Source organism: Oncorhynchus nerka, linkage group LG2 (assembly GCF_034236695.1).
Source record: "Oncorhynchus nerka isolate Pitt River linkage group LG2, Oner_Uvic_2.0, whole genome shotgun sequence".
Lineage (NCBI taxonomy): Eukaryota > Metazoa > Chordata > Actinopteri > Salmoniformes > Salmonidae > Oncorhynchus > Oncorhynchus nerka.
Window position 1 is genome coordinate 81455413 of NC_088397.1, and position 27369 is coordinate 81482781.

Consider the following 27369-nt stretch of genomic DNA (forward strand, 5'->3'; position numbering starts at 1 on the left):
GAGGTGTGGCTATTTTTGTCAAATGTAGCTTTATGTGTCAGTTTGACTTTCCACCTCTGTCAGTTTGAATGCCTAGCCCTGAACATACGCCTGGAAAATGGTATCAAATGTACTATGGTGAGGATATACTGGCCCCCTCTGCTCATCCCAGTGCTACTAATCATTTAGCTGACCTGTTATCAACTTATGCAGCATCGTAAGTGATGATTATGGGTTGTCTTTAACCTTGATTGGATGACTCAAGTTTCAGACAAGCTCAAGGTATTATGCATCGATCTGAATTTGGCGCAAATAATATCGAAACCAACCCGGCCCAATTTTAAAATCCAGTGAATGCTGACCTGATTAACATCACACTTACAGTACAAATAGACCCCATACAGTGCATTCGGAAAGTATTCAGACCCATTGACGTTTTATTCATTTAGTTGTGTTACAGCCTTATTCTAAAATGGATTACTATATGTTTCCCCCCTAATCAATCTACACACAATACCCAACAACGACAAAGCAAAAACAGGTTTGTAGAAAATTTGACAAATGTATATATATAAAATAGCTGAAATATCACATTTACATCAGTATTCACATCCTTTACTTAGTACTTTGTTGAAGCACCTTTGGCTGTGATTACAGCCTTGAGTCTTCTTGGGTATGACGCAACAAGCTTGGCACACCTGTATTTGGGGATATTCTCCCATTCTTCTCTACATATCCTCTCAAGCTATGTCAGGTTAGATGGGGAGTGTAGCTGCACAGCTATTTTCAGGTCTCTCCAGAGATGTTCGATCGGGTTCAAGTCCGGGCTCTGGCTGGCCCACTCAAGAACATTCAGAGACTTGTCCCAAAGCCACTCCTTCGTTATCTTGGCTGTGTGCTTAGGGTTGTTGTCTTGTTGGAAGGTGATCCTTTGCCCCAGTCTGAGGTCCTGAGCGCTCTGGAGCAGCATCAAGGATATCTCTATACTTTGCACTGTTCATCTTTCCCTCGATTCTGACTAGTCTCCCAGTCCCAGGCACCGAAAAACATCTCCACAGCATGATGCTGCCACCACCATGCTTCACCGTAGGGATGGTGCCAGGTTTCCTCCAGACGAGTTCAAACAAGTGCAGTTAATACAGGTAATGAGTGGAGAACAGGAGGGATTCTTAAAGAAAAACTAACAGGTCTGTGAGAGCCGGAATTCTTACTGGTTGGTAGGTGATCAAATACTTATGTCATGCAATAAAATGCATATGAATTACTTAAAAATCAGACAATGTGATTTTCTGGATTTTTGTTTTAGATTCCGTCTCTCACAGTTGAAGTGTACCTATGATACAAATTACAGACCTCTACATGCTTTGTAAGTAGGAAAACCTGCAAAATCGGCAGCGTTTCAAATACTTGTTCTCCCCACTGTATATGACACCGAGGAATTTCGGGCTGCAGACACCAAGGGATGTTTGAGTGATCCCCTACATCGATCCAGAAATATTTATAAATCGGTAATTGTAAAGTGTATACATCAAAATAAAATGTGATTAATTGATTGATTAAAAACACATTATTTTATCAACTTTGAGACATAAACCATGACAGACTTGCCTGGTAGTGGGCCAGTGTGTTGAGTCTCTTCCAGTCATTGTCTATCTTGGTGGTGACGTCCTCATCCTGGAGAATGATCCTGGCCATCCTGCCCTGACGCCACTCTGAACACACATGGAACAGAAGGAGAGGGTGTGTTAGTGTCTGTTGCGTGACTCCAGATAGTGTTGGGAAGTGTGTATTTTGACTAATTGGCTTGGGTTGTGTGTGTGTGTGTGTGTGTGTGTGTGTGTGTGTGTGTGTGTGTGTGTGTGTGTGTGTGCATGGTGTGTGTGTGTGCCTTACCCATGTCCATGTCTGAAGCCTTGGGTCTCTGGGAGTAAGGGCTTCCTTTCAACACAGCATCAAGCAGCTTTTCCTTCACCTGGGTCACCGTGTCACAGTTCAGCCCCTTTACCGCCACCTCCGGGGCGTTCTCATTCTCCGGGTTCACACAGTGTAGGGTCTAGGGGGGGGTTAAAGGGTCAAAGGTTAGATTGGCGATGGGGAAGACTCACAGGACGAGAGGCTTGAAGCAGAGTGAAGTGTGGAAGACGTGAATTAAACCGCATACACGCATACATCTGTAGTCACTCTTGCAGCCAGCTACCTACTGTACTACCTAGCCAGCCAGAACGAAGCTGAAGCTGAAGCTGTACATAGTCCATCTGTAAATAGCCCACCTAATCTACCTACGTCATCCCCATATTGTTTTTATTTGATTTACTTTTCTGTTCTTTTGCACACAAGTATTTCTACTTGCACATCATCATCTGCTCATTTATCACTCCAGTGTTAATCTGCTAAAATGTAACTATTCGCTCCTATGGCCTATTTATTACCTACCTTCTCATGCCTTTTGCACACATTGTATATAGACTTTATTTTTTCTACTGTGTCATTGACTTGTTTGTGTTATTTGCTTGTTTATTGTGTCACACTGCTTTGCTTTATCTTGGCCAGGTTGCAGTTACAAATGAGAACTTGTTCTAAAACAGCCTAATAAAGGGGAAAAAAAGAAAAGGCAAATGGTTCTCAGAGAAATGAATGTGTTCAGTCAAAGAGAGATAATGTAAAAGTGTTCCGCGTATTTCTGTGATTCAAGCTGTGTTGTGGTACTGACCAGGGTCTTGTAGTCAATCTGCTGTCTGATGAGCTTGTCCTCACTGAGCGAGTAGCGCGCCTCTCCTGTGATGGAGTCTATAGGCCCCTTCTCCATCTGCTGCTTGATGGCACAGTACAGCATGAACAGAGGCTCCCCAGCACACTCCTACACACAGGGTACACAGTACAGCATGAACAGGGGTTCTCCAGCACACTCCTACACACAGGGTACACAGTACAGCATGAACAGGGGTTCTCCAGCACACTGCTACACACAGGCTACACAGTACAGCATGAACAGGGGTTCTCCAGCACACTCCTACACACAGGGTACACAGTACAGCATGAACAGAGGTTCCCCAGCACACTCCTACACACAGGGTACACAGTACAGCATGAACAGGGGTTCTCCAGCACACTCCTACACACAGGCTACACAGTACAGCATGAACAGGGGTTCTCCAGCACACTCCTACACACAGGGTACACAGTACAGCATGAACAGAGGTTCCCCAGCACACTCCTACACACAGGGTACACAGTACAGCATGAACAGGGGTTCTCAAGCACACTACTACACACAGGCTACACAGTACAGCATGAACAGGGGTTCTCCAGCACACTCCTACACACAGGGTACACAGTACAGCATGAACAGGGGTTCTCCAGCACACTGCTACACACAGGCTACACAGTACAGCATGAACAGGGGTTCTCCAGCACACTGCTACACACAGGCTACACAGTACAGCATGAACAGGGGTTCTCCAGCACACTCCTACACACAGGGTACACAGTACAGCATGAACAGGGGTTCTCTAGCACACTCCTACACACAGTGTACACAGTACAGCATGAACAGGGGTTATCCAGCACACTCCTACACACAGGGTACACAGTACAGCATGAACAGGGGTTCTCCAGCACACTCCTACACACAGGGTACACAGTACAGCATGAACAGGGGTTCTCCAGCACACTGCTACACACAGGCTACACAGTACAGCATGAACAGGGGTTATCCAACACACTCCTACACACAGGGTACACAGTACAGCATGAACAGGGGTTCTCCAGCACACTCCTACACACAGGGTACACAGTACAGCATGAACAGGGGTTCTCCAGCACACTCCTACACACAGGGTACACAGTACAGCATGAACAGGGGTTCTCCAGCACACTCCTACACACAGGGTACACAGTACAGCATGAACAGGGGTTCTCCAGCACACTCCTACACACACGGTACACAGTACAGCATGAACAGAGGTTCTCCAGCACACTCCTACACACAGGGTACACAGTACAGCATGAACAGGGGTTCTCCAGTACACTCCTACACACAGGGTACACAGTACAGCATGAACAGAGGTTCTCCAGCACACTCCTACACACAGGGTACACAGTACAGCATGAACAGGGGTTCTCCAGCACACTCCTACACACAGGGTACACAGTACAGCATGAACAGGGGTTCTCCAGCACACTGCTACACACAGGGTACACAGTCCAGCATGAACAGGGGTTCTCCAGCACACTCCTACACACAGGGTACACAGTACAGCATGAACAGGGGTTCTCCAGCACACTCCTACACACAGGGTACACAGTACAGCATGAACAGGGGCACACACACTAAGTATAGTATAGCATAAGCTGATAGGGGCCAGTATCCCATCTATCTGTCATTTCAGCATCTCAAAACCAATAGGAAACACTGTAGTCTTGAAGGACGACATTCAAGACAATGAGTACGCTTCCTTTTTTGAGAAAAAACTATACTAAGTGCATTCCAATCTGCTGCTGGCTACACGGTGCCACACAGCTAAACCATAGGACCTAGCCCCTCGCTTAGCCATTCAACAGCTATTGGTGCAGTGACAAGTGACCCACTCCAGAGTAGTAGTTTGTCCCTTGTGCATTTTAACCTGGGGAAAAACAGTCTTTAACAAGGTAAAACATGTGAAAATGTACACTGCGCTTGGGGAAAACGTTGGGAGAACGCTAGTGGCAGTTGATAGAGGAGTTAATGGAAGGTTAACGAGTCAGGAGTGAAAAGTGCTGGAGAAGCACTCTGCTGCATGAAATGTGTCAACGAGGCAATGCAAGGCGGGCGGGCTGGAGGGCCTCTCTCCTCCCTCTCGTTTTTCTCCCATTTTCCCTCTATTGGTCCGACTACCACTTAGCACAGTGATTCTCACCTCCAACTCTTGCTAGTTCATATTCCTCCTCATGTTCCTCTGTCCAGCCAACTGCAACGGTGTCTGTGTTTTTTCTCTCCTTTCCTTGATATTTTAGATGTTTCAATTCATAGCAAAAAGGAGTTTGAAAATGCTGGTGAACAACCCAAAGTGTACTGAGCTTCTCCTAGTATTCTTTGTGGCCTTCTACACTCTTCCTCTTCCCCCCATCCATATCCCTCCTGCTGCTCCCAACTCGTTACCGTCTGCACTAATTAAACAGACAGACAGCTGTTAACGAGACGTACACACACACACCCTTTAGTAGCTCGGGAACCAGCTATTATGGGTTGCTTTTGATGCACCTAGCCAAAAATGTGAGCCACACGCTTGGCAGGACCCCTAGAGGGGTTGAAGAAGCTGTCCAGTAGGATGCAAGTTTTTACAAACACCTGTCTGAACTGAAATGAAAAACAACTAATTGAGAGAAAGACTCCCGATCACCTGTGTCACACAGAGGCTGTCTACACTCTCTCCATTCCAATAAGCCTCAAATCTGAACAATGCACACGCTTTCACTTTCTCTCTCTGGCTCTCTCTAGAAAACCCTGAAAGAGGCACTGCGTTAGAGGCGAAAACACACAAACAGTCACGCCTTAACACCACTCCACATGAAGGTAGAATACTCTTTTACAACTGGGTAGAGAGAAGTTGGAACATGAAAGGTAAAGAGAGGTCAAGGATAGGGAGCATTGTAGCCCTCTCCCTGTGCCTTATCTGCTCCTGCAGCTAGGAGATACTGACGTTTAGCCGGCAAGCTAAATTCCCTAGCGCTCTTTCATTCTCCAACAGCACAAGCAGCATTAGCGAATAACAGAACCGTAGAAAGCTTATTAAAAAGCCTGTTTGGTGCGGCTGCGTGTTCATTAAGGCATGCAATGACAAACATTTCAAAACGTTTCAATACATAAAGTGAAAATAAGCTCATCTTATTGGATGAATCCAGGTTGTCCCTCTCTGTTTCAGTCCATTTTCCTTGGTTGCTGCCTAATGAACGCAACCCGAGTGCATCACTGACAGACTTACCTTGAGGAACTTGTAGAGAAGGAACGTGAACCAGTTGGTGAGCATCTTCTCAGCCACCGACTCCGTCCTATAGGAGAGCGGGAGAGAGAGAGAGAAAGGGAGAGAGAAGATAAATTGAGTTGAATCTCATGTTCTGACATGGCAAAGCGTTAAACGTCCAAAACACAGGACTGATAGAGGAACGATTGTACAAGGGTTTGAGATTTTCCTCTTAGGGACCGACCCTAGTGTTTGGTCGCTAGTAATTGAAGGAGTTTACAAACCATTATCCCTGCTAGTAACTGAAGGAGATTACAAATCATTATCCCTGCTAGTAACTGAAGGAGATTACAAATCATTATCCCTGCTAGTAACTGAAGGAGATTACAAATCATTATCCCTGCTAGTAACTGAAGGAGATTACAAATCATTATCCCTGCTAGTAACTGAAGGAGATTACAAATCATTATCCCTGCTAGTAACTGAAGGAGATTACAAATCATTATCCCTGCTAGTAACTGAAGGAGATTACAAACCATTATCCCTGCTAGTAACTGAAGGAGATTACAAACCATTATCCCTGCTAGTAACTGAAGGAGATTACAAACCATTATCCCTGCTAGTAACTGAAGGAGATTACAAACCATTATCCCTGCTAGTAACTGAAGGAGATTACAAACCATTATCCCTGCTAGTAGCTGAAGGAGATTACAAACCATTATCCCTGCTAGTAACTGAAGGAGATTACAAACCATTATCCCTGCTAGTAATTGAAGATTACAAACCATTATCCCTGCTAGTAGCTGAAGGAGATTACAAACCATTATCCCTGCTAGTAACTGAAGGAGATTACACTCCATTATCCCTGATAGTAACTGAAGGAGATTACACACCATTATCCCTGCTAGTAGCTGAAGGAGATTTACAAACCATTATCCCTGCTAGTAACTGAAGGATATAATAAACCATTATCCCCGGGAAAAGGCATTTAACGCGGATGATCACTTACATGAAAATATTCCACTTTAAGTGGTTAGGTTATATCCTGCAATTACACCCCCCCCCTTCTCTCCATACACAAACAAATGAACTCCAATAACAAAACACACAGTTCTTTACTTAAAAAAAAAGCAAACCCACCAATCTTCATTAAAAACACAGCAATTAATTAGTTAACTTCTCTCGCTAATCACCAACCTGGAAAGTTAAAAGGCATTGTAATGAATGTGACTTACTCCATCTAATACAAATGAACAGAGACGAGGGAAGTGTGTCTGTAGGGAAGGGAGTTCACCCTCCCCGTCCTCAACCTCCTACCTCTACCTCTACCTCTCTCACCCACCCCGTCCTCTACCTCTACCTCTACCTCTCTCACCCACCCTGTCCTCTACCTCCTACCTCTCTCTCTCTCACCCACCCCGTCCTCAACCTCCTACCTCTACCTCTCTCACCCACCCTGTCCTCTACCTCCTACCTCTCTCTCTCTCACCCACCCCGTCCTCTACCTCTACCTCTCTCACCCACCCTGTCCTCTACCTCCTACCTCTCTCTCTCTCACCCACCCAGTCCTCAACCTCCTACCTCTACCTCTACCTCTCTCACCCACCCCGTCCTCTACCTCCTACTCTCTCTCTCTCTCACCCACCCTGTCCTCTACCTCTACCTCTCTCACCCACCCTGTCCTCTACCTCTACCTCTCTCACCCACCCTGTCCTCTACCTCCTACCTCTCTCACCCACCCTGTCCTCTACCTCTACCTCTCTCACCCACCCCGTCCTCTACGTCCTACCTCTCTATCTCTCTCTCACCCACCCCGTCCTCTACCTCCTACCTCTGTCTCTCTCACCCACCCCGTCCTCTACCTCCTACCTCTACCTCTCTCTCTCTCACCCACCCTGTCCTCTACCTCCTACCTCTCTCTCTCTCACCCACCCCATCCTCTACCTCCTACCTCTACCTCTCTCACCCACCCTGTCCTCTACCTCCTACCTCTCTCTCTCACCCACCCTGTCCTCTACCTCCTACCTCTCTCTCTCTCACCCACCCCGTCCTCTACCTCCTACCTCTACCTCTCTCTCTCTCACCCACCCTGTCCTCTACCTCCTACCTCTCTCTCTCTCACCCACCCCATCCTCTACCTCCTACCTCTACCTCTCTCACCCACCCTGTCCTCTACCTCCTACCTCTCTCTCTCTCACCCACCCTGTCCTCTACCTCCTACCTCTACCTCTCTCTCTCTCACCCTCCCCGTCCTCTACCTCCTACCTCTCTCTCTCTCACCCACCCTGTCCTCTACCTCCTACCTCTCTCTCTCTCACCCACCCTGTCCTCAACCTCCTACCTCTACCTCTCTCACCCACCCCGTCCTCTACCTCCTACCTCTCTCTCTCTCACCCACCCTGTCCTCTACCTCTACCTCTCTCACCACCCTGTCCTCTACCTCTACCTCTCTCACCCACCCTGTCCTCTACCTCTACCTCTCTCACCCACCATGTCCTCTACCTCCTACCTCTCTGTCTCTCTCACCCACCCCGTCCTCTACCTCCTACCTCTACCTCTCTCTCACCCACCCTGTCCTCTACCTCCTACCTCTCTCTCTCACCCACCCTGTCCTCTACCTCCTACCTCTCTCTCTCTCACCCACCCTGTCCTCTACCTCCTACCTCTACCTCTCTCTCTCTCACCCACCCTGTCCTCTACCTCCTACTCTCTCTCTCTCACCCACCCTGTCCTCTACCTCCTACCCTCTCTCTCTCACCCACCCCGTCCTCTACCTCCTACCTCTACCTCTCTCTCACCCACTCCGTCCTCTACCTCCTACCTCTCTCTCTCACCCACCCTGTCCTCTACCTCCTACCTCTCTCTCTCTCTCACCCACCCCGTCCTCTACATCCTACCTCTACTCTCTCTCTCTCACCCACCCTGTCCTCTACCTCCTACCTCGCTCTCTCACCCACCCAGTCCTCTACCTCCTACCTCTACCTCTCTCACCCACCCTGTCCTCTACCTCCTACCTCTCTCTCTCTCACCCACCCTGTCCTCTACCTCTCTCTCTCTCACCCTCCCAGTCCTCTACCTCCTACCTCTCTCTCTCTCACCCACCCTGTCCTCTACCTCCTACCTCTCTCTCTCTCACCCACCCCATCCTCTACCTCCTACCTCTACCTCTCTCTCTCTCACCCACCCTGTCCTCTACCTCCTACCCTCTCTCTCTCACCCACCCTGTCCTCTACCTCCTACCTCTCTCTCTCTCACCACCCTGTCCTCTACCTCCTACCTCTACCTCTCTCTCTCTCACCCTCCCCGTCCTCTACCTCCTACCTCTACCTCTCTCTCTCTCACCCACCCTGTCCTATTTCTCCTACCTCTCTCTCTCTCACCCACCCCGTACTCTACCTCCTACCTCTACCTCTCTCTCTCTCACCCACCCTGTCCTCTACCTCCTACCTCTACCTCTCTCTCTCTCACCCTCCCCGTCCTCTACCTCCTACCTCTACCTCTGTCTCTCTCACCCACCCTGTCCTCTACCTCCTACCTCTACCTCTCTCTCTCTCACCCACCCCGTCCTCTACCTCCTACCTCTACCTCTCTCTCTCACCCACCCCGTCCTCTACCTCCTACCTCTCTCTCTCTCACCCACCCCGTCCTCTACCTCCTACCTCTACCTCTCTCTCACCCACTCCGTCCTCTACCTCCTACCTCTCTCTCTCACCCACCCTGTCCTCTACCTCCTACCTCTCTCTCTCACCCACCCCGTCCTCTACATCCTTCTCTACCTCTCTCTCTCTCACCCACCCTGTCCTCTACCTCCTACCTCTCTCTCTCTCACCCACCCTGTCCTCTACCTCCTACCTCTCTCTCTCTCACCCACCCTGTCCTCTACCTCCTACCTCTACCTCTCTCTCTCACCCACCCTGTCCTCTTTCTCTCTCACCCACCCTGTCCTCTTTCTCCTACTCTCTCTCTCACCCACCCCGTACTCTACCTCCTACCTCTACCTCTCTCTCTCTCACCCACCCTGTCCTCTACCTCCTACCTCTACCTCTCTCTCTCTCACCCTCCCCCGTCCTCTACCTCCTACCTCTACCTCTGTCTCTCTCACCCACCCTGTCCTCTACCTCCTACCTCTACCCTCTCTCTCTCTCACCCACCCCGTCCTCTACCTCCTCCTACCTCTACCTCTCTCTCTCACCCACCCCGTCCTCTACCTCCTACCTCTCTCTCTCTCACCCACCCCGTCCTCTACCTCCTACCTCTACCTCTCTCTCACCCACTCCGTCCTCTACCTCCTACCTCTCTCTCTCACCCACCCTGTCCTCTACCTCCTACCTCTCTCTCTCTCACCCACCCCGTCCTCTACATCCTACCTCTACCTCTCTCTCTCTCACCCACCCTGTCCTCTACCTCCTACCTCGCTCTCTCACCCACCCAGTCCTCTACCTCCTACCTCTACCTCTCTCACCCACCCTGTCCTCTACCTCCTACCTCTCTCTCTCTCACCCACCCTGTCCTCTACCTCTCTCTCTCTCACCCTCCCAGTCCTCTACCTCCTACCTCTCTCTCTCTCACCCACCCTGTCCTCTACCTCCTACCTCTCTCTCTCTCACCCACCCCATCCTCTACCTCCTACCTCTACCTCTCTCTCTCTCACCCACCCTGTCCTCTACCTCCTACCTCTCTCTCTCTCACCCACCCTGTCCTCTACCTCCTACCTCTCTCTCTCTCACCACCCTGTCCTCTACCTCCTACCTCTACCTCTCTCTCTCTCACCCTCCCCGTCCTCTACCTCCTACCTCTACTCTCTCTCTCTCACCCACCCTGTCCTCTTTCTCCTACCTCTCTCTCTCTCACCCACCCCGTACTCTACCTCCTACCTCTACCTCTCTCTCTCTCACCCACCCTGTCCTCTACCTCCTACCTCTACCTCTCTCTCTCTCACCCTCCCCGTCCTCTACCTCCTACCTCTCTCTCTCTCACCCACCCCGTCCTCTACCTCCTACCTCTCTCTCTCTCTCACCCACCCCGTCCTCTACCTCCTACCTCTACCTCTCTCACCCACCCTGTCCTCTACCTCCTACCTCTCTCTCTCTCACCCACCCCGTACTCTACCTCCTACCTCTACCTCTCTCTCTCTCACCCACCCTGTCCTCTACCTCCTACCTCTCTCTCTCTCTCACCCACCCCGCCCTCTACCTCCTACCTCTCTCTCTCTCACCCTCCCCGTCCTCTACCTCCTACCTCTCTCTCTCTCACCCACCCCGTCCTCTACCTCCTACCTCTACCTCTCTCTCTCTCACCCACTCCGTCCTCCACCTCCTACCTCTACCTCTCTCTCACCCACCCCGTCCTCTACCTCCTACCTCTACCGCTCTCTCTCACCCACCCCGTCCTCTACCTCCTACCTCTACCTCTCTCTCTCTCACCCACCCCGTCCTCTACCTCCTACCTCTCTCTCTCTCACCCACTCCGTCCTCTACCTCCTACCTCTACCTCTCTCTCTCTCACCCACCCTGTCCTCTACCTCCTACCTCTCTCTCTCTCACCCACCCCGTCCTCTACCTCCTACCTCTACCTCTCTCTCTCTCACCCAACCCGTCCTCTACCTCCTACCTCTACCTCTCTCTCTCTCACCCTCCCCGTCCTCTACCTCCTACCTCTCTCTCTCTCACCCACCCCGTCCTCTATCTCCTACCTCTCTCTCTCACCCACCCCGTCCTCTACCTCCTACCTCTCTACCTCTCTCTCTCTCACCCTCCCCGTCCTCTACCTCCTATCTCTCTCACCCACCCCATCCTCTACCTCTCTCTCTCACCCACCCCGTCCTCAACCTCCTACCTCTACCTCTCTCTCTCTCACCCACCCTGTCCTCTACCTCCTACCTCTCTCTCTCTCACCCACCCCGTCCTCTACCTCCTACCTCTACTCTCTCTCTCTCACCCTCCCCGTCCTCTACCTCCTACCTCTACCTCTCTCTCTCTCTCACCCCCTCCCCGTCCTCAACCTCCTACCTCTCTCTCTCACCCACCCTGTCCTCTACCTCCTACCTCTCTCTCTCTCACCCACCCCATCCTCTACCTCCTACCTCTTCCCTCTCTCTCTCTCACCCTCCCCCGTCCTCTACCTCCTACCTCTCTCTCTCTCTCTCTCTCACCCACCCCGTCCTCTACCTCCTACCTCTACCTGTCTCTCTCTCACCCACCCCGCCCCTCTACCTCCTACCTCTACCTCTCCCTCTCTCACCCTCCCCGTCCTCTACCTCCTACCTCTCTCTCTCTCACCCTCCCCGTCCTCTACCTCCTACCTATACCTCTCTCTCTCACCCACCCTGTCCTCTACCTCCTAACTCTCTCTCTCTCTCACCCACACCGTCCTCTACCTCTACTCTCTCTCACCCTCCCCGTCCTCAACCTCCTACCTCTCTCTCACCCACCCCGTCCTCTACCCCCTACCTCTCTCTCTATCACCCACCCCGTCCTCTACCTCCTACCTCTCTCTCTCTCACCCACCCCGTCCTCTACCTCCTACCTCTACCTCTCTCTCTCTCACCCACCCCGTCCCTCTACCTCCTACCTCTACCTCTCTCTCTCACCCACCCCGTCCTCTACCTCCTACCTCTACCTCTCTGTCTCTCACCCCGTCCTCTACCTCCTACCTCTACCTCTCTCTCTCACCCACCCCGTCCTCTACCTCCTACCTCTACCTTTACCTCTCTCACCCACCCCGTCCTCAACCTCCTACCTCTACCTCTCTCTCTCTCACCCACCCCGTCCTCTACCTCCTACCTCTACCTCTCTCTCTCACCCCTCCCCCTCCTCTACCTCTCTCTTTCTCACCCTCCCCGTCCTCTACCTCCTCCTCTACCTCTCTCTTTCTCACCCACCCCGTCCTCTACCTCCTACCTCTACCTCTCTCTCTCACCCACCCCGTCCTCTACCTCCTACCTCTACCTCTCTCACCCACCCCTCCTCTACCTCTCTCACCCACTCCTCCTCTACCTCTCTCACCCACTCCCTCCTCTACCTCTCTCACCCACTCCTCCTCTACCTCTCTCACCCACTCCCTCCTCTACCTCTCTCACCCACTCCCTCCTCTACCTCTCTCACCCACTCCCTCCTCTACCTCTCTCACCCACTCCCTCCTCTACCTCTCTCACCCACTCCCTCCTCTACCTCTCTCACCCACTCCGTCCTCGACCTCTCTCTCACCCACTCTGTCCTCTACCTCTCTCACCCACTCCGTCCTCTACCTCTCTCACCCACTCCCTCCTCTACCTCTCTCACCCACTCCCTCCTCGACCTCTCTCACCCACTCCGTCCTCTACCTCTCTCACCCACTCTGTCCTCTACCTCTCTCTCTCACCCACTCTGTCCTCTACCTCTCTCTCTCACCCAAATGGTCCTATACCACTCTCACCCACTCCGACCTCGACCTCTCTCACTCACTCGGTCCTCGACCTCTCTCTACCACACTGTCCTCGACCTCTCTCACCCACTCTGTCCTCGACCTCTCTCTCTCACCCACTCTGTCCTCTACCTCTCTCTCTCACCCAAGTGGTCCTCTACCTCTCTCACCCACTCCGTCCTCTACCTCTCTCACCCACTCCGTCCTCTACCTCTCTCACCCACTCCCTACTCTACCTCTCTCACCCACTCCGTCCTCGACCTCTCTCACCCACTCCCTCCTCTACCTCTCTCACCCACTCCGTCCTCAACCTCTCTCACCCACTCCGTCCTCAACCTCTCTCTCCATCGCTCCTTTTAGCATTATAACCGCATTCTCTTGAATAATACATTCCCTATGACTATGACTATGACTACTTACAAAATGATGAATAATGGGCTGTGTGTGTGCGGTCAGATACCAGCTAGCTAGTGGGTTATCCAGGGTTGAGAAGAGGGCTGTTGGAAGAAAAGTCATGAAATCCATTTTCCTAGAAATGACTGCTGACTGTTCAGATTTGTTTGATGTGTTTTTATTTTTCCTTCCTGTCCAAACAGTAGAGGAGAAATAGAAGAGATGAGAGGAGAGAGGGACAAGAGAGTAGAGGAGAGGTAGAAGAGATGAGAGGAGAGAGGGACAAAAGAGTAGAGGAGAGGTAGAAGAGATGAGAAGTAGAGGAGAGGTAGAAGAGATGAGAGGAGAGAGGGACAAGAGAGTAGAGGAGAGGTAGAAGAGATGAGAGGAGAGAGGGACAAGAGAGTAGAGGAGAGGTAGAAGAGATGAGAGGAGAGAGGGACAAGAGAGTAGAGGAGAGGTAGAAGAGATGAGAGGAGGACAAGAGAGTAGAGGAGAGGTAGAAAAGATGAGAAGTAGAGGAGAGGTAGAAGAGATGAGAGGAGAGAGGGACAAGAGAGTAGAGGAGAGGTAGAAGAGATGAGAAGTAGAGGAGAGGTAGAAGAGATGAGAGGAGAGAGGGACAAGAGAGTAGAGGAGAGGTAGAAGAGATGAGAAGTAGAGGAGAGGTAGAAGAGATGAGAGGAGAGAGGGACAAGAGAGTAGAGGAGAGGTAGAAGAGATGAGAGGAGAGAGGGACAAGAGAGTAGAGGAGAGGTAGAAGAGATGAGAAGTAGAGGAGAGGTAGAAGAGAGGTGAGGAGAGAGGGACAAGAGAGTAGAGGAGAAATAGAAGAGATGAGAGGAGAGAGGGACAAGAGAGTAGAGGAGAAATAGAAGAGATGAGAGGAGAGAGGGACAAGAGAGTAGAGGAGAAATAGAAGAGATGAGAGGAGAGAGGGACAAGAGAGTAGAGGAGAGGTAGAAGAGATGAGAGGAGAGAGGGACAAGAGAGTAGAGGAGAGGTAGAAGAGATGAGAAGTAGAGGAGAGGTAGAAGAGAGGTGAGGGGCAGGTAAAAAGTAGAGTGGACCAGGACAGAACAAGCTTTTGGCCACTACCTGACCTGATACTAGTGGACAACAACTCCTTAATAATCAGGCTAGGTTTGTGCGAGCGCTCGCCCATGCGTCATCTTCATATTACTGGGGAAAGAGTAACCATGACAGTGTATTGCCACATCTCTCCAGAGGGCCTTTTTGTGACATCATGCCAATATCACCGTGGCAGCAGACTGGCTCAACGTTGTTTATTTGATTAGATTTTAATTACGTGTGTCTCAATGGAGACGGGAAAACATCCAGTTTTTATAATTTCATGTTTAATTCCCATTTATTTGGAGCTGGTTCATTTCTCTCTCTTTATGTGTCTCTATAATTTATTTTTCTCTCTCCTTTTCTTCATGTCTCTCACTCTTTCTCGGGCTCTCCCCTTTTCTGCCTAACATTATTTTTCTCTCTCCCTCTCTCCTCATTTCTCTCTTTCTCTCTCTTGAGCTCACTCTACCTCCATCTTTCTCAGTCTGTAATATGTCCTTCGTAATCTGTCCAAGTACTCTGTTTCTCCCTTTCTCTTTCTGTCTTTCCCTCTCTTTCGACACTCCACACCCACACCTCCTTTCACGCTTTCTCCTTCTCCACCTCCCTCCGTCTGTTTGGTTTAGTAGTTATTTCTGCCCTGTGTGGCTGTCTGTCTGTCTGGGCCCCCTCAGGGAGACCGTGTGTGCGCTCAGGGGTGTAATCCTTTCTGACAGAGACAGGGCTGAGGCGGAGAGGAGAGGGGGAGGAGGAGAGGTACTGCATTCACCTCAGGCGGACCTTAAAAGGTAGGCTACAGTCACTGGCAGTCTACAGCAACCCTCTATAATCTTAGCACACATTACAATGGCTAACTGCTAACTGAAACGGCTAACTTGTTCACTCATAATCTTTGTGGACGCGGTTCATACCTTTGCTATGGCAGATCCATCCTCTCTCGTTCCTGTCCACCAGGCTATTGCTGATCAATGATGTCTTGTTCCTGTCTACCAGGCTATGGCTGATCAATCCTTTCTCGTTCCTGTCCACCAGGCTATTGCTGATCAATCCTGTCTCGTTCCTGTCCACCAGGCTATTGCTGATCAATCCTGTCTCGTTCCTGTCCACCAGGCTATTGCTGATCAATCCTGTCTTGTTCCTGTCTACCAGGCTATGGCTGATCAATCCTGTCTAATTCGTGTCTACTGATCAATCCTGTCTCGTTCCTGACTACCAGGCTACGGCCGATCAATCCTGTCTCGTTCCTGTCTACCAGGCTCAATTCTACACCCTATAGGGTAAGCCAGTGTTTCAACTCATCATCAAGCTTTGATGATTTGAATCCGCTGTGTAGTGTTAGGGCAATAACTAAAACATGCACCCCTTGGGGTCCACTGGATCGACTTTGGAAAATGCTGGGATACGCAAATAGCCTAGCCCAACCCACCTTTAATCATACCTTAACCCAGGTAGGATGTACCTTCTGAGCAGCAGCTTGTGGAGGTTCTTGCTCTCCAGGTTCTCACCCCCTCTGCTACACAAATAGCCCAACCCAACACAAAAGTGGACCATACCTTCTCAACAGTAGCTTGGGGTGGTTCTTGCTCTCCAGGTTCTTGTCAATGAGGTCGGACAGCAGCTGCTTCAACACCCCTGTGGCGTATTCCATCTCTCCCTGGAGCGCCGTCATGACCAGCGATGCCACGTTGCCGCGGTCGCGCATAGAGAAGGAGCGTTGAGCCTCCAGCGTGCGGATAAAGGTCAACAGGAAGTGCTTCTTGGTGAGCAGCTGGCCGAACAGGGTGAGACCCTTCTCCACATTGGCCTGGACCTATAGTAAGAGAGGGTGTGGGAGGGAGGAAGAGAATGGTGGAGAGAGAGAAAGAGGGTTGGTGGACAGAGCACTTTTATATACTTTCTATGTCCTAAATTACAAATACAGTACATTACCAAAAGTATGTGGACACCTGCTCATCAAACATCTCATTAATATGGAGTAGGTCCCCCTTTGCTGCTATAACAGCCTCCCCTCCTCTGGGAAGGCTTTCCACTAGATGTTGGAACATTGCTGCGGGGACTTGCTTCCATTCAGCCACGAGAGCATTAGCGAGGTCGGGCACTGATGTTGGACAATTAGGCCTGGCTCGCAGTCGGTGTCAGAATTCATTCCAAAGGTTTTTGATGGGGTTGAGATCAGGGCTCTGTGCAGGACAGTCAAGTTATTCTAAACCGATCTCTACGAACCATTTCTGTATGGACCTCACTTTATGCACGGGAGCATTGCCATTCTGAAACAGGAAAGGACCTCCCCAAACTGTTGGAAGCACAAAATCATCTAGAATGTCATTGTATGCTGTGGAGTTAATATTTCCCTTCACTGGAACTAAGGTACCTAAACTGAACCATGAAAAACAGAATCAGACCGCTATTTCTCCTCCACCAAACTCTAAAGTTGGCACTATGCATCCGACTGTCAGATGGTGAAGGGTGATTCATCACTCCAGAGAACGCGTTTCCACTGCTCCAGAGTCCAATGGCGGGGAGCTTTACATAACTCCAGCCGACGCTTGGCATTGAGCATGGTGATCTTAGGCTTGTGTGCGGCTGCTCGGCCATGGAAACCCATTTCATGAAGTTCCCAATGAACAGTTATTGTGCTGATGTTGCTTCCAGAGGTAGTTTGGAACTTGGTAGTGAGTGTTGCAACTGAGGGCAGATGATGCGCTTCAGCACTCGGCGGTCCCACTCTGTGAGCTCGTGTGGCCTACCACTTTGCGGCTGAGCTGTTGTCGCACCAAGACGTTTCCACTTCACAATAACAGCACTTACAGTTGACCGGGCAAGCTCTAGCAGGGCAGAAATTCGACAAACTGAAAGTCACTGAGCTCTTCAGTAAGGCCATTCACTAGAGGCCGACCGATTACAATTTTTTAACACCGATACCAATTATTGGAGGACCAAAAAAAGATACAGATTAATTAGCCGATTTTTATATATATATATATATTTGTAATAATGACAATTACAACAATACTGAATGAACACTTTTATTTTAACTTAATATAATATATAAATAACATCTATTTAGTCTCAAATAAATAATGAAACATGTTCAATTTGGTTTAGATAATACACTTTTACTTTCTTGGAGAAGAAAGTAAAAGTGCAATATGTGCCATGTAAAAAAGCTAACGTTTAAGTTCCTTGCTCAGAACATATGAAAGCTGGTGGTTCCTTTTAACATGAGTCTCCAATATTCCCTGTTAAGAAGTTTTAAGTTGTAGTTATTATAGGACTATTTCTCAATACCATTTGTATTTCATATACCTTTGACTATTGGATGTTCTAATAGGCACTATAGTATTTCCAACCTAATCTCGGGAGTTGATAGCTTGAAGTCAAACAGCGTAATGCTTGAAGCACAGCGAAGAGCTGCTGGCAAACGCAGGAATGTGGTGTTTGAATGAATGCTTACGAGTCTGCTAATGCCTACCACCGCTCAGTCAGACTGCTCTATCAAATATCAAATCATAGACTTAATTATAATATAATAAACACACAGAAATACGAGCCTTAGGTCATTAATATGTTCAAATCAGTGAACTATCATTACGAAAACAAAACGTTTATTCTTTCAGTGAAATACGGAACCGCTCCGTATTTTATCTAACAGGTGGCATCCATAAGTCTAAATATTGCTGTTACATTGTACAACCTTCAACGTTATGTCATAATTATGTAAAATTCTGGCAAATTAATTACGGTCTTTGTTAGGAAGAAATGCTCTTCACACAGTTTGCAACGAGCCAGGCGGCCCAAACTGCTGCATATACCCTGACTCTGCTTGCACAGAACGCAAGAGAAATGACACAATTTCCCTAGTTAAAAGAAATTCATGTTAGCGGGCAATATTAACTAAATATGCAGGTTTTAAAAAATAAACTTGTGTATTGAATTTAAGAAAGACATTGATATTTTTGGTTAGGTACATTAATGCAACAACAGTTCTTTTTTCGCGAATGCGCTTGTTAAATCATCACCAGTTTGACGAAGTAGGCTGTGATTTGATGATAAATTAACAGGCACCACATTGATTATATGCAACGCAGGACAAGCTAGTTAAACTAGTAATATCATCATCAACGTGTAGTTAACTAGTGATTGTGTTAAGATTAATTGTTTTTTATAAGATAAGTTTAATGCTAGCTAGCAACTTACCTTGGCTCCTTGCTGCACTCACGTAACAGGTAGTCAGCCTGCCACGCAGTCTCCTCGTGGAGCTCAATGTAATCGGCCATAATTGCCGTCCAAAAATGCAAATTACCGATTGTTATGAAAACTTCAAATTGGCCCTAATTAGTCAGCCATGCCAATTAATCGATCGACCTCTACCATTCACATACACTGCATGCGCACACATTCTTACATTCACATTCACATACACAGCACGCAAACACACACACATACACAGCACGCACACACACAATACGTCTGAAGACGCAACAACATTACTTTCGGATGTATGAATAAAGCTACTACCCTATCCAGTTCTACCATCCTCCAACCATTTCTCTTGATCTATTTCTCCCCCTCTCTATCCACCTCTATTTCTCCCTCCCTCCTCCCACTACCCCCCACCCCTCTCTTCCTCCCCACTCTCTCCAAATAGAACACCGGGTCATCTTGAGAGGAGCGAGTGTCTGGTCGTCTTGTAGGAAGGTGAACCTCATGGCCAAATAAGAAATTGATCTGTGTGCTACAGCGGAGGCTGATTGCATCTGGGATACAAATGAAAACCTGATGCTACGCGCCAGAGAGACAGACGTGCAAAATAGTCCGTAGATATGCTGCTAGTCGTGCTCCTCTTTCCTCTTCTCACCTCTCAACCCCTCAGAGGTGATACCATACAAAACATGCACCAGACCGGTCAGTGCACCTTCTATTCAGTCTGCAGGTTGGTGTGATGGTATTGTAATGTGTGTGGGGTGGGGTTGTGTTTGATGGTATTGTAACAGGTGTAGGCCATGCTATCTTGACGTGGCGATGTGGTGCAGTTGAGTGATAGATACATCACTTCTCTTGGCTGGTTAAGAAGTAGAATGCAATGGCAGAGTGTTGCATTGAATGTGTGAGACCTGTTTCTCAGGCCCTAGCCATGCTATGGCCTTGTTAAGGCAATCTAAAAGTCTCTCAGTTCCACAGAGTGTTAGGTAGGTCCAGGGCCTGTATTCACAAAGTGTTTCAGAGTAGGAGTGCTGATCTAGAATCCATTTTGCCTATTAGTTCACAATAAGATGGGGGGGACCTGATACTAGGTTAGAAATAGGGGAGCCGGGAACCCCTATAACAAATCAGGACTCCCACATAAGAATTAAAACAAAGTGCCCCCGCCCCCATTTGTTTTTTAAAAAGAGTTCAATATCTGACACCCCCAAGAGTCAATGCATAACACTGGGTATTACTGACCCTTACCTCCATCTCCTTGAGCACGAGGTGGACCTCCCACTCTCCATCCCTCTATCCCTATTCCCGCTTATCCATCTCTCTCACCCTCTATCACTATACAGTTACTGACCCGTACCTCCATCTCTTTGAGCACAGGGTGGTCCTCGATCCCGGGGAAGAGGACCCTCATGGCGTAGGTCCTGTATTCCAGGAAGGGGATGCCTGTTCCGTCCAGCTCCTGGGTCAGCTCATGGATGTCTGTCTGCAGCTCTGCAAAGGCTGGGTGGAGGAAGAGAAATAATTCATCTATTGTTATGTTAATAATGATTATCTTGTTGTCCAAACAGGGCTGGACACAACTCAAAGTGATGGCAATCATACTAAACATCCCCCAAAAAGTCAAACTATTACAACGGTGCTATATAAATCAAATCCACCCACACACACACACACACACACACACACACACACACACACACACACACACACACACACACACACACACACACACACACACACACACACACACACACACACACACACACACACACACACACCCATCCATCCATCCATCCATCCATCCATCCATCCACACCACACACACACACACACACACACACACACACACATACATACATACATACATTACATACATACATACATTACATACATACATACATTACATACATACATACACACACACAAGATGGTGCCGGAGAAGGCAGGCGTTTTACGTGCCCCCAACCGATTGAGATTTTTTGTTTGTTTATTTGCGTTGTTTGTCAATTATTTTTTAAACTTATTTTGTACATAATGTTTCCTCTATCGTCTCTTATGACCGAAAATAAATAGACATCAGGACTGCGATTACTCACCACGGACTGGCAGAATCCTTTTTTTCATTTCACGACTCTGACGAGACCGACGCGAAGGATATATTTTTTATTTAACTAGGCAAGTCAGTTAAGAACAAATTCTTATTTTCAATGATGGCCTAGGAACAGTGGGTTAACTGCCTTGTTCAGGGGCAGAACGACAGATATTTACCTTGTCAGCTCGGGGATTCGATCTTGTAACTTTTCGGTTACTAGTCCAATGCTCTAACCACAAGGCTATCTGCCACCCCTTATATACTGCTTCTTCGGGAACAGGCCCCGATCCCCGAGATCTGCGTGAAGAGGAGGTGGAGAAAGAGGGGCCGAAGGGCGGGCTGTCTTCTGAGAATTCGTAGGCGATCGAATAAACCCCTACTTCCCTCCCTTCTGCTAGCAAACGTGCAATCCTTGGACAATAAAATAGACGAGTTACGCGGAAGACTAAAGTACCAACGGCACATTAAAAACTAACATCTTATGCTTCACAGAGTCGTAGCTGAACGACGACAATATCAACATACAGCTGGCTGATTTTACGATGTAACAGCAGGAGAGAGCTGCAGCATCTGGTAAGCAAGGGGCAGCGGACTATGTATTTTTATAAAAAACAGCTGGTGAACGATATCTAAGGAAGTCTTGAGCTATTGCTCGCCTAGGTAGAGTATCTCATGATAAGCTGTAGACCACACTATCTACCTAGAGAGTTTTCATCTGTATTTTTCGTAGCTGTTTACATACCACCACAGTCAGAGGCTGGCACAAAGACAGCATTGAATGAGCTGTATTCTGCCATAAGCAAACAAGAAAACGCTCACCCAGAGGCAGCGTTCCTTGTAGCCGGGGACTTTAATGCAGGGAAACTTAAATCCGTTTTACCAAATTTCTATCAGCATGTTAAATGTGCAACCAGAGGAAATAAAACTCTGGACCACCTTTACTCCACACACATAGACTTATACAAAGCTCTCCCTCGCCCTCCATTTGGCAAATCTGACCATAATTCTATCCTCCTGATTCCTGCTTACAAGCAAAAATTAAAGCAGGAAGCACCAGTGACTAGATCAATAAAAAAGTGGTCAGATGAAGCAGATGCTAAGCTACAGGACTGTTTTGCTAGCACAGACTGGAATATGTGTGACCGTACGTACATACCACAAACAGAAGCCATGGATTACAGGGAACACTTCCGCACTGAGCTAAAGGCTAGAGCTGCCTCTTTCAAGGAGTGGGACTCTAACCCGGAAGCTTATAAGAGAATCCCGCAATGCCCTCAGACGAACCATCAAACAAGCAAAGCATCAATACAGAACTAAAATCAAATCGTACTACAACGGCTCTGACGCTCATTGGATGTGGCAGGGTTTCACAGCCGAGAGCTGCTCAGTGACACAAGCCTACCAGACGAGCTAATCTCTCTGTGTTCGCTTCGAGGCAAATGGCACTGAAACATGCATGAGAGCACCAGCTGTTCCGGAAGACTATGTGATCACTTTCTCTGCAGCCGATGTTGGTAACACCTTTAAACAGGTCAACATTCACAAGGCTGCAGGGCCAGACGGATTACCAGGATGTGTACTGCTAGCATGCGCTGATCAACTGGCAAGTGCCTTCACTGATATTTTCAACCTCTCCCTGTCCGAGTCTGTAATACCAACACGTTTTAAGCAGACCACCATGGTGCCTGTGTCCAAGAACACTAACATAACCTACCTAAATGACTACAGACCCGTAGCACTCATGTCTGTAGCCATGAAGTGCTTTGAAAGGCTGGTCATGGCTCACATCATCCCAGAAACCCTAGACCCACTCTAATTTGCATACCGCCCCAACAGATCCACAAATTATGCAATCTCTATTTCACTCCACACTGCCCTTTCCCACCCGGACAAAAGGAACACCTCTGTGAGAATGCTATTCATTGACTACAGCTCAGCATTCAACACCATATTGCCCTCAAAGCTCATCAATAAGCTAAGGACACTGGGACTAAAGAGAACGAGAACGCCCCCATTAACATCAACGGGGCTGTAGTGGAGCAGGTTGAGAGCTTCATGTTCCTTGTTGTCTACATCACCAACAAACGAATATGGTCCAAGCACACCAAGACAGTCGTGAAGAGAGCACGACAAATCCTATTCCCCCTCAAGATTTGGCATGGGTCCTAAGATCCTCAAAAGGTTCGACAGCTGCACCATCGAGAGCATCCTGACTGGTTGCGTCACTGCCTGGTACGGCAACTGCTCGGCCTCCGACCGCAAGGCTCTACAGTGGGTAGTGCGAATGGCCCAGTACATCACTGGGGCCAAGCATCCTGGCATCCAGGACCTCTATACCAGGCGGTGTCAATTACATGAAGTTGATGCAAAGAGTCAATATTTGCAGTGTTGACCCTTCTTTTTCAAGACCTCTGCAATCCGCCCTGGCATGCTGTCAATTAAATTCTGGGCCACCTCCTGACTGATGGCAGCCCATTCTTGCATAATAAACGCTTGGAGTTCGTCAGAATTTGTGGGGTTTTGTTTGTTCACCCGCCTCTTGTGGATTGACCACAAGTTCTCAATGGGATTATGGTCTGGGGGTCGTTTCCTGGCCATGGACCCAAAATATCGATGTTTTGTTCCGAGCCACTTAGTTATCACTTTTGTCTTATGACAAGGTGCTCCATCATGCTGGAAAAGGCATTGTTCATCACCAAACTGTTCCTGGATGGTTGGGAGTTGTTGCTCTCAGAGGATGTGTTGGTACCATTCTTTATTCATGGCTGTGTTCTTAGGAAAAATTGTGAGTGAGCCCACTCCCTTGGCTGAGAAGTATCCCCACACATGAATGGTCTCAGGATGCTTTACTGTTGGCATGACACAGGACTGATGGTAGCCCTCGCCTTGTCTTCTCCGGATAAGCTTTTTTCCGGATGCCCCAAACAATCAGAAAGGGGATTCATCAGAGAAAATTACTTTATCCCAGTCCTCAGCAGTCCAATCCCTGTACCTTTTGCAGAATATCAGTATGTCCCTGATGTTTTTCCTGGAGAGAAGTGGCTTCTTTGCTGCCCTTCTTGACACCAGGCCACCCTCCAAAATTCTTCTCCTCACTGTGCATGCAGATGCACTCACACCTGCCTGCTGCCATTCCTGAGCAAGCTCTGTACTGGTGGTGGCCCGATCCCGCAGCTGAATCAACTTTTGGAGACGGTCCTGGCGCTTGCTGGACTTTCTTGGGCACCCTGAAGCCTTCTTCACAACAATTGAACCACTCTCCTTCTTGATGATCCGATAAATGGTTGATTTAGGTGTAATCTTACTGGCAGCAATATCCTTGCCTGTGAAGCCCTTTTTGTGCAAAGCAATGATGAAGGCACGTGTTTCCTTGCAGGTAACCATGGTTGACAGAGGAAGAACAATGACTCCAAGCACCACCCTCCTTTTGAAGCTTCCAGTCTGTTATTCAAACTCAATCAGCATGACAGAGTGATCTCCAGCCTTGTCCTCATCAACACTCACACCTGTGTTAATGAGAGAATCACTGACATGATGTCACCTGGTCCTTTTGTGGCAGGGCTGAAATGCAGTGGAAATGTTTTTATGGGATTCAGTTAATTTGCATGGCAAAGAGGGACTTTCCAATTAATTGCAATTCATCTGATCACTCTTCAAAACATTCTGGAGTATCTGCAAATTGCCGTCATACAAACTGAGGCAGCAGACTGTGAAAATAAATATTTGTGTCATTCTCAAAACTTTTGGCCACGACTGTACATAATACCTCAACTAACCGGTGCCCTCGCACAGTGACTCTGTATTGGTACCCCCATGTATATAGTCTCACCATTCTTATTTTATTGCTGCTCTTTAATTACTTGTTACTTTATTTCTCCATATTTGTTTTTTTAACTGAAATTGTTGGTTAGGGGCTGTTAAGTAAGCATTTCACTGTAAGGTTTACACCTGCTGTATTCGGTGCCTAATACAATTTGAGTTGATTCAATAACAGAATGAAAATGAACTTAAACATAGTCAAAATATATACACACTAACAGATGTGATTGCAGCCACACTCACACTAACCAGGAGCTCTCCACACAGCACAATGCCCACATGATATATCAGTGTCCTGCTGTTGATACACATGTTCCACTCTCCACATGCATGTGTCATGTGACCCATTCTATGTCCCCTCCATTCCTTTCAGTGGCATCTAAAGAAGTGGGAGGAATCTTTCTGTATTATGCAGATATGTCTCTTGTGGCCTAATCTTGACTAAAGAAACCCCACAAACAAATAATGAAATAAACATCTTGCCAAACAGATGGCTTGTGTCAACTTCATCCCTCTCTCTCCAGTCCTCCCTCTCTTTTTCTCTCTGCAAGGAACAGTCTCAGAGGTCACCCTATCCATCTCTGTGACCCCCCGTCTCACTCTATCAGTCTCTCTGTGACCTCCCTCTATCCATCTCTCTGTGACCTCCCTCTCACTCTATCCGTCTCTCTGTGACCTCCCTCTCACTTTATCCATCTCTCTGTGACCTCCCTCTCACTCTATCCATCTCTCTGTGACCTCCCTCTCACTCTATCCGTCCCTCTGTGACCTCCCTCTATCCAACTCTCTGTGACCTCCCTCTCACTCTATCCGTCTCTCTGTGACCTCCCTCTCACTCTATCCGTCTCTCTGTGACCTCCCTCTCACTCTATCCAGCTCTCTGTGACCCCCCTCTCACTCTATCCATCTCTCTGTGACCCCCCCTCACTCTATCCGTCACTCTGTGACCCACTTCTCACTCTATCCATCTCTCTGTGACCTCCCTCTCACTCTATCCAGCTCTCTGTGACCCCCTCTCACTCTATCCATCACTCTGTGACCTCCCTCTCACTCTATCCATCTCTCTGTGACCTCCCTCTCACTCTATCCGTCTCTCTGTGACCTCCCTCTCACTCTATCCAGCTCTCTGTGACCCCCTCTCACTCTATCCGTCACTCTGTGACCCACTTCTCACTCTATCCATCTCTCTGTGACCTCCCTCTCACTTTATCCATCTCTCTGTGACCTCCCTCTCACTCTATCCATCTCTCTGTGACCTCCCTCTCACTCTATCCGTCCCTCTGTGACCTCCCTCTATCCAACTCTCTGTGACCTCCCTCTCACTCTATCCATCTCTCTGTGACCTCCCTCTCACTCTATCCATCTCTGTGACCTCCCTCTCACTCTATCCAACTCTCTGTGACCTCCCTCTCACTCTATCCGTCTCTCTGTGACCCCCTCTCACTCTATCCATCTCTCTGTGACCTCCCTCTCACTCTATCCAACTCTCTGTGACCTCCCTCTCACTCTATCCGTCACTCTGTGACCTCCCTCTCACTCTATCCGTCACTCTGTGACCCCCCTCTCACTCTATCCATCTCTCTGTGACCCCCTCTCACTCTATCCGTCACTCTGTGACCCACTTCTCACTCTATCCATCTCTCTGTGACCCCCCTCTCACTCTATCCATCTCTCTGTGACCTCCCTCTCACTCTATCCATCTCTCTGTGACCCCCCTCTCACTCTATCCATCTCTCTGTGATCTCCCTCTCACTCTATCCATCTCTCTGTGACCCCCTCTCACTCTATCCGTCACTCTGTGACCCACTTCTCACTCTATCCATCTCTCTGTGACCCACTTCTCACTCTATCCATCTCTCTGTGACCTCCCTCTATCCATCTCTCTGTGACCTCCCTCTCACTCTATCCGTCCCTCTGTGACCTCCCTCTATCCAACTCTCTGTGACCTCCCTCTCACTCTATCCGTCTCTCTGTGACCTCCCTCTCACTCTATCCGTCTCTCTGTGACCTCCCTCTCACTCTATCCAGCTCTCTGTGACCCCCCTCTCACTCTATCCATCTCTCTGTGACCCCCCCTCACTCTATCCGTCACTCTGTGACCCACTTCTCACTCTATCCATCTCTCTGTGACCTCCCTCTCACTCTATCCAGCTCTCTGTGACCCCCTCTCACTCTATCCATCACTCTGTGACCTCCCTCTCACTCTATCCATCTCTCTGTGACCCCCTCTCACTCTATCCGTCACTCTGTGACCTCCCTCTCACTCTATCCGTCACTCTGTGACCTCCCTCTCACTCTATCCGTCACTCTGTGACCCCCTCTCACTCTATCCATCTCTCTGTGACCCCCTCTCACTCTATCCGTCACTCTGTGACCCACTTCTCACTCTATCCATCTCTCTGTGACCCCCCTCTCACTCTATCCATCTCTGTGACCTCCCTCTCACTCTATCCATCTCTCTGTGACCCC

At 48.7% G+C, this 27369-nt stretch overlaps 1 protein-coding gene across 1 annotated transcript in view; it reads right to left on the bottom strand.

Moving 5' to 3' along the window:
* The window catches only part of LOC115120658 (plexin-A1-like), a 409850-nt gene that overhangs the window by 5853 nt on the left and 376628 nt on the right, over positions 1–27369 (bottom strand). The window contains exons 21-26 of the mRNA XM_065003449.1: positions 20347–20489; positions 16340–16596; positions 5940–6006; positions 2690–2836; positions 1873–2032; positions 1588–1691 (exon numbers count right to left, since the gene is read on the bottom strand). Coding sequence (XP_064859521.1) covers positions 1588–1691; positions 1873–2032; positions 2690–2836; positions 5940–6006; positions 16340–16596; positions 20347–20489 — 878 coding nt within the window. The remainder of the gene's footprint in view (positions 1–1587; positions 1692–1872; positions 2033–2689; positions 2837–5939; positions 6007–16339; positions 16597–20346; positions 20490–27369) is intronic.